Raw genomic sequence first — 12,490 nt, forward strand, 5'->3', positions numbered from 1 at the left:
TTTCCATATCAAGTTCATCAGAAGCAGCAAAGACTTTTTTTTGAGTAGGTGACCCCAGTTGTGTGTGTACACAATCATTACACACACACACACACACACACACACACACACCAATGACCGACCAACGTTCGGCCAATGAAGACATAATTATCACCACTAGCACACCAACACAGTATCCAACTCTAATACCACTTCTGTATCAACGACAGAAGATATGGGAAGCTGAAGTAACTGTTGAAAAAGATCAACCATCACAGCAAATATACAACTTAAACAATGTCAAAACGCTTAAAAACAGAGCTTAATAATTCACAGTCACATGTCCATAAACTCCTCCTTCAGCCTCTGTAGTAGCTCATATACACAAGGTGCACAAAACATTAGGAACACCTGCTCTTTCCATGACAAACTGACCAGGTGTCAGTGTAGATGAAGGGGAGACAGGTTAAAGAAGGATTTAAGACAATTGAGAATATCACAGGAGGTTGGTGGCACCTTAATTGGGGAGGACAGCCTCCTGGTAATGGCTGGAGTGGAATAGTATTAAATACATCAAACACTTGGGTTCCATGTGTTTGATGCAATTCTGTTCGCTCCTTTCCAGACATTATGAGCCGTCCTCCCCTCAGCAGCCTCCACTGGTGTATGTGTGCCACTCAGAGGGTGAATGGGCAAGACAAAATATTGAAGTGCCTTTGAGCAGGGTATGATTGTATTTGGAAGACGCACCAGTTTGAGTGACAAGAACTGCAATGCTGGCTGGGTTTTTCACACCCAAAAGGACATCCAGCCAACTTGACAACTGTGGGAACCATTGGAGACAACATTGGCCAGCATCCCTGTGGAATGCTTATGATACACCTCGTAGAGTCCATGCCCTGACGAATTGATGCTGTTCTGAGGGCAAAAGGGGATGTAACTCAATATTAGGAAGGTGTTCCTATTGTTTTGTACACAGTGTATAGTCATGAATCAATAAGTACATATCATTAATTTATAAGTCCAAAAATGGAAGTATACTGAACAAAAATATAAACGCAGCATGTAAAGTGTTGGTCCCATGTTTTATGAGCAGAAATAAAATATCCCAGAAATATTCCATATGCACAAAAACCTTATTTCTCTCAAATTGTGCGCACATCCCTGTTAGTGAGCATTTCTCCTTTGCCAAAATAATCGATCCACTTGACAGGTGTGGCATATCAAGAAGCTGATTAAACAGCATGGTCATTACACAGTTGCACCTTGTGCTGGGGACAATAAAAGGCCACTAAAATGTGCAGTTTCATCACAACACAATGCCACAGTTGTCTCAATTTTGAGGGAGTGCGCAATTGACATACTGACTGCAGGAATGTCCACCAGAGCTGTTGCCAGAGAATTTAATGTTAATTTTTCTTCCATAAGCCACCTCCAACATCATTTTAGATCATTTGGCAATACTTCCAACCGACCTCACAACCGCAGACCACGTGTAACCACGCCAGCCCAGAACCTCCATGTCTGGCTTCTCCACCTGCGGGATCATCTGAGACCAGCCACCAGCTGATGAAACTGAGAAGGATTTGTCTGTAATAAACGCCCTTTTGTGGGGCAAAAACTCATTCTGATTGGTTCGGCCTGGCTCCCAAGCCTATAGCTCCACCCCTGCCCAGTCATGTGAAATCCATAAACTAGGGCCTAATCAATGTATTTCAATTGACTGGATTTTCTTCTTTTTATTATGAACTGTATCTCAGTAAAATCGTTGAAATTGGTAAGTTTATATTTTTGTTAAATATAGCAACTGCTGATTGTGCTTTAGATATTTTATTAAAGGGGCAGTCAGTGTTAATATTGTAGGGGTAAAACAGCAGAGATAAAAACCCAAAAGCCAAAACTCTGAACAAAATGCGCCTGGCCACCGCAACAATCACACAATGTAGTGCTAGGTGCTAGTGTGTGGAGATATTAAAATAAGGCATAAAGTATGTTAATATCATGAAAGACAAGAGTATTTTGGCAATGGAAGACATTTAAAAAAGCAGTTATGCAGGTTAATGTTGGCGACAGCCAGCTCGTATGAAATACATTTTAAAACTTATGCCACTGTTTGAATGACACACTAAATCTACAGTTTTTTCGATATTGATAACGTTTTCATTTTCACAACTGTTAGAAGCGCACAAATTATGACCTGCAAAGCAATAGGCCTGGGTCCACAGAGAGCTCCTTCCTTTACCTCTGCCACCTACACCAAACGTAATAGGCTTAGTATGAGTCTGTCGGAAGGAAGCGGGGAGAAGGGGATTACCGTTAAATCCAGCGGGACCCAAGGGAAACAGAGGTGTGTGTCTGTTCTGGGGAAACCCGAGGTGAAAACTGACAGTGAGAAGAGATCAGGTTAAAACACTAAATTGTATTTTTTAATAGATCCTCTGGGCTCAGGGACAACTGTGTGTACGCTGTGCTGCCTAAATCTCCTCTCTGAAGGGGAGAGGCATTGCATACATAAGTAGACGTTCTGTGTGCTGACAATACACCGGTGTGTGTGTGTAAGAGAGACTTCTTGTTTGCTGTTTGACAATGTTCTCCCAGGCCCCTAGTAAACACTGTTTCTCAAGGTGATAGATAATAGCATGGTAAGTTATGAAAAACGAAAATAACAAAATAAAAGTGCATTTTTTCATCAAGTGATTGCCAGTGAAGTCATACCCCTAACCATCCCGTTCACACAGGTTTCATTCGGAACTACACTGGCCTTCAGTTGGGAGTCTAAATTCAAGCACTATATTTTAATAATACAAGCAGAACACTGGCTCTTCGGTTAAATACATCAATGTTAGTTTGGGGCAACAACACATTCCTTTATGTGTTTTGAATAAGCAGCTTGCTGTCTCTGGACTTAATTACATTCCAAACACTCCATTCCTCAAAATTATTTTCATTATGGGGCAATCATGACACATTCCAGGACAATTATGACACTGGCTGACTGGGCTTATGCTAGGTTATGTCTGGGCAGGGGGTTATGCTAGGTTATGTCTGGGCAGGGGGTTATGCTAGGTTATGTCTGGGCAGGGGGTTATGCTAGGTTATGACTGGGCAGGGGGTTATGCTAGGTTATGACTGGGCAGGGGGTTATGCTAGGTTATGACTGGGCAGGGGGTTATGCTAGGTTATGTCTGGGCAGGGGGTTATGCTAGGTTATGTCTGGGCAGGGGGTTATGCTAGGTTATGTCTGGGCAGGGGGTTATGCTAGGTTATGTCTGGGCAGGGGGTTATGCTAGGTTATGTCTGGGCTGGGATGGCATACCAAGACCTAGCCTGATCCCATAGTTGGCTCAGGGCCAGCTCAGAATACCGTCCTGTGATATGTCATGTTTCTCTCTCTTCAAAACAGCCAGTTGTCTACAAATCCCAACGAACAGTATATCTTCGATTTTACCTGAGCAGTGGGAAGAGTGTGTGTGTGTGTTTAATGGGGAGGAGCAGGGTGTGGTCACAGAATACTGGTAAACCCAGCCGTGCACAGTTTACGATCACTGAGGCGTGTCTAAATTGGAATTTAATTGCATCATATCTACACAGGATGCGGTCTCCCTGTATCATAAATTGCATCCGAAGTATGATTATTAGCACCGAGACTGGGGTGGCATTTGTAGGCAAACAACTAAAGAAAGCTAAAGTTAACAGGTTAGCCTAAACCACTGGGGTGGCTAGCAAAACCTCTCCTTCTGAGAGACAGACAGCTGAATGTGCTTATGGACAGCCTTGCTCTGTTAACATTCAAAACTAACATTTTTACAGACTGGCCATCAACAGGTTTACCAGTAGTCCTACATCTGAACCAATATCCAACTGCAAAGCCAAAATCTTTGCAACGTTTGAATTGTTCCCTTAAAAGAAAAACAAACTCCCATTGTGTGGCCTCGGCCACCAGAGCTAACAGTGGTGAATTAGGACTAGATACAAGTGCTTGACGTTGTGACAACAAGTCCCATGGTCCGCTCTCCTCCTATCCACCCCAATTATCACGTGTCCCAGTCGAGCTCTCTGCAGGCGATCCTGACCAGCCGGAGCTCCAGTTCAAAGGCGTCAGGCCTCTCCTGAGGGTTGAACGACAGCATCTCCCTGATCAGCTGTTTCATGCCGGCGTTCATGCTCTTCATCCTGGCCGGGATCAGCAGCTCCATCTTGGGGTTCTCCAGGAGCGCCTCCCCGAGGGGCACGATCTCCTCCCCCTGCTGCACGTAGCTTCCCAGGAGCTCCTTCTGGGTCTCCACGTCAACGAACGTGATCCGCTCCACCATGGCCCAGATAATGATGCCCAGGGCAAAGATGTCTGCTTTAGCCGTGTAGTGGCCCTCCCACACCTCTGGAGCCATGTAGAAGTCCGTGCCGCACGCTGTGGAGAGGAAACACTTGTTGACGGAGGCTGGTTCCTCAGGGTTGAGGCCCGACGTGGAGCAGACCTTTGACAGCCCGAAGTCTGCCACCTTCAGGGTGGGCTCGGGGGTTCCCGCCAATGTCCTTCCCTGGGAGATGAGGATGTTGTCAGGCTTCAGATCTCGGTGGATGATCTGGTTTCGGTGGAGGAAGGCCAGGGCGCTTCCTAACTGCAGCATGAAGCTGGTGTTGGTCTTGCGGCTGGGTTTACGGGACAGCAAGTAAGCGTTCATGTCTCCTCCGTCACAGAAGTCCATGACGAACCACAGATAGTAGGCACAGCACGGGTCAAAGGTTATCTCTCCCTTCAGAGATGTCTCCACCAGCTGGAGAAAGAACAGAGACATCAGAAAGGCCATTAGTATTAATAGTACATCATATAGTAATTCAGCAGACAGCCAGACACAATCAAAAACAGACACTGTATATACAGGCATTCAGTATATGGCTCATGCAGGAATTTTGCCCAAAACCGTGGGGTTGCCAGCACCATGCTCTAACCAATGACTGTATGACTGAGCCATTGGCACCACATAAGAGATGAGAGCATTGCTCTGTATTCTGGAAGACTTGGCTCGCTTCAGAAAATGTCACCAATAAGATTAATGCTGAACTGACTGCTGAACAGATCAAAAATAAATCGTTCAAAAAGGCTGCTGGGAGCAAGCTGACAAGCTCTCTGTGTCAATTCCCATCACGTTTCAGAGGAAACGCTAACTGGAGGAAAATTACAAAGAAAACAGAACAAAATGCTATTTCTAGCAGCGCTACCTACCTGACAGGGAAACAGGGAAATTGATTATGTAATCTAAAACACAGTGGCAGTCCTGATTATTGATAAGCCAAGATGGGAGAAGAAAACACATTAAATTCCTTGAGGGGGGGGGGGGGGGGGAATTTTCAACAAACAAGCAAAACTGCCTTGTCTCGTGCCATTGGCTTTGAATTCAGTGTGACTGCCATCCTCCTCTGTGACCCGTCAAATGGAGAGGTGTGTGTGTTGTCGGTTTCTCTGTCTCGCTGGCTCCTTGTATTTTTTTGGTTTTAAATCTAAACTCGTTGTGACGCCTCTGATCTTAAAAGGATTCTGCTGGAGGAACTGGGTTAATCAAGCACACATCTCCTTTTGACAGCTGACCAGATCAAAAACCTATCCTCTCCCATAGAAAATGTGCTGCAGGTTTTTGACATGCACGCACACACACACACACACACACACACACACACACACAACAGCAGCACAACTATTTGGGTTTTGAATTACAGACAAATCAAATGCCTGACAATCTTTATGGTACAAAACAACACATTGACAGTCCCGCCACTTAGGGAAAACCAGTCTGTACACAAAATTGGTCAGTGAGCCAAGCCATCCGTAAGCTAATAGATTGAAATAATTCACCAGCATTGGCAGTCAGATAATACAGTCCCTGGCCTCTGATCTATTATAATGATGGTTCCTCCCCCACCCCACACGGTAATCCTGTCCCATTATCAAAATGTTCTCCCTCTATAAGCAGCAGTAGAACAAGAAAAGAAGACTCGGTCGGAACAAAGGATTCTGGGAAAGCGGCCAAGCCCAACATGCTGCAGTGTTTAACAAGCTCGTAGAGCGGGTCGGACAATGTATGCGAGTGTGACAATGGCCCACGTGCCGCTGAGAGGCTACAATCAGTTGTTGCCAGGCCCTTTAAACCCTCAGTGAGCCAAGAGGCAGGAACATGTTGTTGGTAACAGACTAGACAGGTTGACTGGGGAGAGGAGTCCCTTTAAACCACAGTGCTCAATGAGGACATGAGATGCCCCCTTAAAAACCAGTGTTGAAGACACCACCTGACAACACAGAGCCACAAGGATGACTAGCTAAACAGAACACAGTCTTCTGAACTAACTAGTCACAGTATGAACACTCTGTAGAGGCATCCAACAGGCTGAATGAGAGGCCAAAACACTGGAAGCAACACTAGCTAACGCCTTGAATTACTAGCAAACACTGGACTACCCATTTCGGTCACCTCTGTGTTTGTCGGTACAGCAATGTACTCAGCGACTTGTGTGGCTGGCAACAATATGTAGAACAATCAGAAGGGAAAACAATCCAACACTCCCTTTATCAAGTAGCGTGACTGTGCTCAATGTCCAATACATCATCCTATAGCCAACATTGGGATCAATGGAGTGTGTGCATCTGTCCTGTTCTACATAATTCAATCGTTATGGTATGTTTGTTACATTAAGTTGTGTTATTGTAAACTTATGTTCTGGTAAATGTATTTAGGCTATCCTGGTGTTGTGTTTTCTATCACTTCTATAATTGCCCTTTGGTGAATTGAGTTTAGGACTTCAAAAAGAAGCTTCTCCACTAACATTCTACCCATCAACATAATCAGATTCCTTCCCCTCTGCTCTGACCACATCCTCTTCGGCTGCCAAGTTGCTTCTCAGCATATGCGAGACAGAACCTTGAGGTTGAATGGTAAGTTCCACCCTGCCAGCACAGATCCGTTTGTGAGGTTCTTCTGTGGCTGTGGTCTTTCAACAGATATGCTCAAGATGTGATTCCTCTGGTCTGAATTTGTACTCTTCCATGTGCTTACAATGCGTTTGAACAAGGGCCTAACCTTACTCATAAGTATCTGATGATATGTTAAGTAGACTACATAAAGTTTGATTTGGTGGGGGGAGTGGGGGGATTCAAAAACAATCCCATCCTTAAAACATACACATACACCCACTTGTAGGCTTGGGGGGCATCCAGATTGTCATACTGACAGTGTGCCATACCGGGATATCCAAGGCTCTTCATCCAGGAGAGGAATTCTCTGCTGTTACCAAGCGAAGCTTGATTTTGGAGTAAAGCTAACCACTTAACTAGCAACTAAATTAGCACACAAAACACACAACTGCAGAGCATTTTAGCACATTTTAGACAGTTAAGATATCTAGCAGACAAACAGTTGTGAATTCCATACTGCAACTAAATCACCTGACCCGTGCTTCACAACAGTGAGTGACTCACAAGGCTCCAGTTTCTCTTCGTTGTGTGCTTGTAAACAAACACCACATGACTGGGGACTACCGGTAAGCTTTATAATAAAAATGATGTGACAGGTGACATATTGCACAAGTTGATGCAGGCATTTACTTAAAAAGTACCAAATGTTCAAATGTACTTCAACTTCAAGAAATAGTTTGAGGTATTGACGGTATTAAAAAAATAATTAAATCCCGTGGCTATTTCCAAATACTCCAGTATACTATAAACTGCCCAAGCCTACCCTCCTGGAGCCTATTTGAAGACATCATATATATATAACCCTCTCCTGTCCGCTAGCAGAGTCCTTTCATATGAGCTACCCTGTCACATTGACAAAGAGAAACCTAAACCCCAGTAGCCCTCCCATCTCCCCCAGATGTTTTTGCCTCCTCCCCTTTCTGTACATTTGATGCAATGCATTGCTTTTACTACAGTTCTAATTTATTACATTTTAATGACTTACTCAACTATTGTTTGTACTCACTGAATCCCTGTGCTTCACGTGTAAAAGGTGGTATCTATATATTTTGTTTTAAGTCTATTATCAATACATCCAGGTATAGCAGGGAGCTGGACCCGTGGCTCATCCTCTGGACAGGTCTATCTGCATTTTACTACAGCTAGCCTGTCATTTATCAATCCATATAAAATGTATTACCTCTAGGTACAGTGGGGAGCAGGACCCGTGGCTCATCCTCTGAGCCAGGTCATCCCTCTGCAGGACACACTCCTCTAGGTGGATGACGTTGGGGTGCTGGCTCTGGATACTGCTCAGGGCCCAGAATTCCCTGAGGGCCAGCTCTACATTCTCTGGGCTGTGGCAGCGGATCTTCTTCACGGCCATCCGAGCCCCGGTGCGTTTCACCAGCGCCTCGTAGACCACGCCGTAGCTGCCACGCCCTACCTCCTGGATCAGCTCGTACTTCGGCTGGCTGCTCACCATCCTCTTCCTCACTGTGAGGGGGGGGGGGGTGGAGGCGGTGGGGTTAATGTTAGGGTACCCACCCGGCCATAGAGGGTTAGGGTACCCACCCGGCCATATCACCATACAGCGCATGTTTACATATGACAGTTAGCTATCTAGCATGCTCCGAACACCTGTGTGTACCGAAAGGCGGCCACGAGAAACGTTTGATCACTGAAAAATACTGTCGATGATAAAACCAGTTAACAGTGTACAGTAAGTGTATATTCTGCATTTGTGAAATTATTTGACGTGATACTAAAAGTAACAAGTTTTATGTTTCTATACTGAACAAAAATACAAATGCAACAATTTCAATGATTTTACTGAGTCACGGTTCATAAGGAAGTCAGAATATTGAAATATTTTCATTAGGCCATAATCTATAGATTTCGCATGACTGGACAGGGATGCAACCATGGGGAGCCAGGCCCAGCCAATCAGAATGAGTGTTTCCCTCACAAAAGGCTTCATTACAGACAGTAATACTCCTCTAAAACAACATTGGAGGCAGCTAATGGTAGAGAAATGAACATTATTCTCTGGCAACAGCTCTGATGGACATTCTTGCCGTCAGCATGCCAATTGCACACTCCCTAAACTTGAGACATCTGTTACATTGTGTTGTGTGACAAAACTGCACATTTTAAAGTGGCCTATTGCTGTCCCCAGCACAAGGTGCATCTGTGTAATGATCATGCTGTTTAATCAGCTTCTTGTTATGCCACACCTGTCAGGTGAACAGATTGTCTTTGCAAAGGATACATGCTCACTAACAGAAATGTAAACAAATTTGTACACCAAATTTGAGCTTAATAAGCTTTTTGTGTATATTGTACATTTCTGGGATATTTTATTTCAGCTCACGAAACATCGGACCAACACCTTCCATGTTGCGTTTATATTTTTGTTCAGTGTTGAACCGTATCGCAATTTAGGAATCAATTCACGTTTAGATTGAGTTTTCGGCTGCCTGAGCCAGTCTACCTCTGACGATATCATATAAAGTCCTTGGACCTTAACGCGTAATGGTAGGCTCCAAAAGATTACATATTGGACTACCCGCAAGAGAGCAAATGTGAACACCTCAGGGGCCAAAGCATGCGACATGTAAACAAATCAACATTGCCCCCTCACAGATCTTACCTGTTATTTGCGCACTAACGCATTGCTGACAGCTACAGCATTTGAGGGGAAAGTTGACGTCAGGAAATGGCATAGCTAACATGTCAGCCTACTGCCCAAATATGTAAGAATAAATAAACATCTATCAAATAGTAAGTTCATTGTAATTAGCTAAACTCGAGGAGAATTAGCTTGCTAGCTAACACGGAAGCGAAACTGTTTTTTAGCTAGCAAGCAAGCAAAGGAAGAAAATGCTGGCTAAAAATACATGAATAGTTTGTTAGAACCATAACTACCGTTAGCTAGCTATATACATGTAAATGATATATTGCTATGTTGCCACAGGGGAATGTAGACAAGTTAGCTAGCTAGTTCAGTACCTTATGTCAGGGTTTCCCCAAACTCGGTCCTGGGTCCCCCGTCCGCTAGGTGCAGGTTTTTGCCCTAGCATAAACGTTACATTAAATAAATCAAAGCTTGGTGATTTTTTTTTATTTAACTAGGCAAGTCAGTTAAGAAAACAAATTATTATTTACAATGACGGCCTGATGAGTTGGTTATTTTGAATCAGATGTGTAGTGATTGGGCAAAAAAACAAAACGTGACCCGGCCTTACGGAAAGTAAACTACCTAACTAGTTAGCTTGTTCAAATCGTGGACACCTTTATTGTCCTTCTGTGCTAGCTTATTTTGGCTCCGCACAATCCGGCTAGCTAACGTAACGCAGTCCCACACACCTGCGCACACGACCAAGCACCATGTCGCACGGGCAGACAAAAGAGCTGGCTTCTTCTGAAGACGAGGAATGGAAAGAGAGTAGCTAACTATAAATCTAGCACGCTACACATTTACCTGTTTTCGTCTTCCCTCAACGATTCATTTGTTGTTGACTTTCTCTGGCAGACAAGACAAGGTCCGTGCTGAGAGATCGCAAACCTGCAGCTCAAGTACCCCGTCAACAGCGCGCACCCGCTTGCTCGCTCCCAAAACAACACAGCCAGGGTGCTCCACAGCAGCAGCCGTGGGAAATACTGCCCCCTTCCTTTCACTTTTTTTGTTGAGCCTTTTGTGCAAGCCTCCAGCTAGCTGAAAGGGGAAATAAGTGTTCCCCCGTTCATTGCATAGTTTTAAATTAGCGGAGGCTGCTGAGGGGAGGACGGCTCATAATAATGACTGGAACGGAGCGCATGGAATGTATAAAAAAATTGGAAACCATGTGTTTGATGTATTTGATACCATTCCACTGATTCCGCTCCAACCGTTACCACGAGCCCGTCTTCCCCAATTAAGGTGCCACCAACTTCCTGTGTCAGACCATGCCCATGGATTCTTGCCCTGGCAACTCCCTACCATATTCTACTGAAAAGCTTAATTCCACCAGTAAAACGAGGATTAGGGTTAGGGGAGGGTTTGGCCGGGGTAGGCCTTCATCGTAAAATAAGAATTTGTTCTTAACTGACTTGCCTAGTTAAATAAAAAAAAGTAAAATCATTTGAACATTTATTCAAACATTTTGAATAAAAATCTATGGCAAGAACTTTATTCTTAAATTATCGTGACATTTCATGTTTGTAAAATTGTATTGTTTTTCCCGGCAACCCCCCTGAATGCCACATTTAGTTTGCGCCAAAGTGATGCCATGCAGGATGTAAGATTACATTTGACACAACACAGGTGACTAAGTCAATGATCTTGAATGAAATGACACACTGAAAGATACATTTATCTCAACTATAATTTTATATAGTAGGCAGTATCAATAAAGAACTAGGTTATGTATTATATCTTAATCAAAACGGTTTGCAGAAAATGTAACTCCCCTATCACAGTACCTGTTTGGAACATGCTCTTAAAGGGACAGCACCATGGACACACAGCACCATGATGTACAAGAAGAGATGTGCATAATGTTGCAACAAAGTATTCATAAATCGGTTATTATAAACATTGTCTCTTGAAAAGTTGTTTTGTTACTTGGTAAAACAACTTTAAAGTCTCTAGGCACTAGACTACCAACCCATGAATCAAATATAGGCCCAGCATTGCATCACATGTTCAGTGTGTCAGAAACTGCAGCCTATGTTAAAGAATAACAAAAATATGATGTGACGTAGGGCTAAAAAGAGACCCACCGCTGTGTATCATATTGATATATTTTTATTAACAGGCTAGTCAATGATGCATGTGTCAACACTACTATGTCTGGTTCGCAACTCAGTTTGTAATACAGCTTGGTACATGATTTGTCAAAGTGAGCTATAGGCCTACTGTACCACATTCTGTGGTTGGTGATAACAGTCAACATAGCTACATTCTTTGGTCTAATAAACAGCAAAGCAGAGAAATCAAGTAACACACAATATGAGGCCTATTGTTTGTTTTGTGCGTCATACAGTGCTTTCAGAAAGTATTCTTAACCATTGACGTATTCACATTTTGAGTTACAGCCTGAATTCAAAATTGCTTAAATATTTTTAAATATTCTCACCCATCTACACACAATACCCCATAATGACAAAGTGGAAACATGGTTTAAGAATTTCTTTGCAAATGTATCAATTACAGCTGTGGTTCTTTCTGGTTAAGTCTCTTAAGAGCTTTGCACACCTGGATTGTACAATATTTGCAAATTATAATTTGAAAAATTCTTCAAGCTCTGACAAATTGGTTTTCATTGCTAGACAGCCATTTTCGAGTCTTGCCATAGAATTTCAAGACGATTTAAGTCCAAACTGTAACTAAGCCACTCAAGAACATTCAATGTTGTCTTGATAAGCAACTCCAGTGTATATTTGGCCTTGTGTTTTAGGTTATTGTCCTGCTGAAAGATACATTTTTCTCCCAGTGTCTGAACCAGGTTTTCCTCTAGGATTATGCCTGTGCTTAGCTCTATTCCGTTTATTTTTATCCCCAAAAAAACTCCCTAGTCATTGCAG

The 12,490-nt window shown here is 43.4% G+C and overlaps 1 protein-coding gene across 2 annotated transcripts; it reads right to left on the reverse strand.

The window, feature by feature from the left end:
* Window positions 1-1,793: 1,793 nt before the first annotated feature.
* On the reverse strand, window positions 1,794-10,513 carry LOC115173771 (serine/threonine-protein kinase pdik1l-like). 2 transcript variants are annotated; one of them, XM_029732144.1, is made up of 3 exons: window positions 10,407-10,513; window positions 8,124-8,419; window positions 1,794-4,754 (listed from the first exon to the last, which is right to left on the reverse strand). In XM_029732144.1, exons 2-3 carry the CDS (start codon window positions 8,406-8,408, stop codon window positions 4,014-4,016), a joined length of 1,026 nt encoding a protein of 341 aa, XP_029588004.1. In that variant the 5' UTR covers window positions 8,409-8,419; window positions 10,407-10,513; the 3' UTR covers window positions 1,794-4,013. The 2 variants fall into 2 exon arrangements, with proteins under 2 accessions (XP_029588004.1, XP_029588005.1); XM_029732145.1 differs by lacking the exon at window positions 10,407-10,513 and adding an exon at window positions 9,935-10,391.
* Between the last annotated feature and the right edge of the window lie 1,977 nt (window positions 10,514-12,490).

Source organism: Salmo trutta, chromosome 34, assembly GCF_901001165.1.
Source record: "Salmo trutta chromosome 34, fSalTru1.1, whole genome shotgun sequence".
Taxonomy (NCBI): domain Eukaryota; kingdom Metazoa; phylum Chordata; class Actinopteri; order Salmoniformes; family Salmonidae; genus Salmo; species Salmo trutta.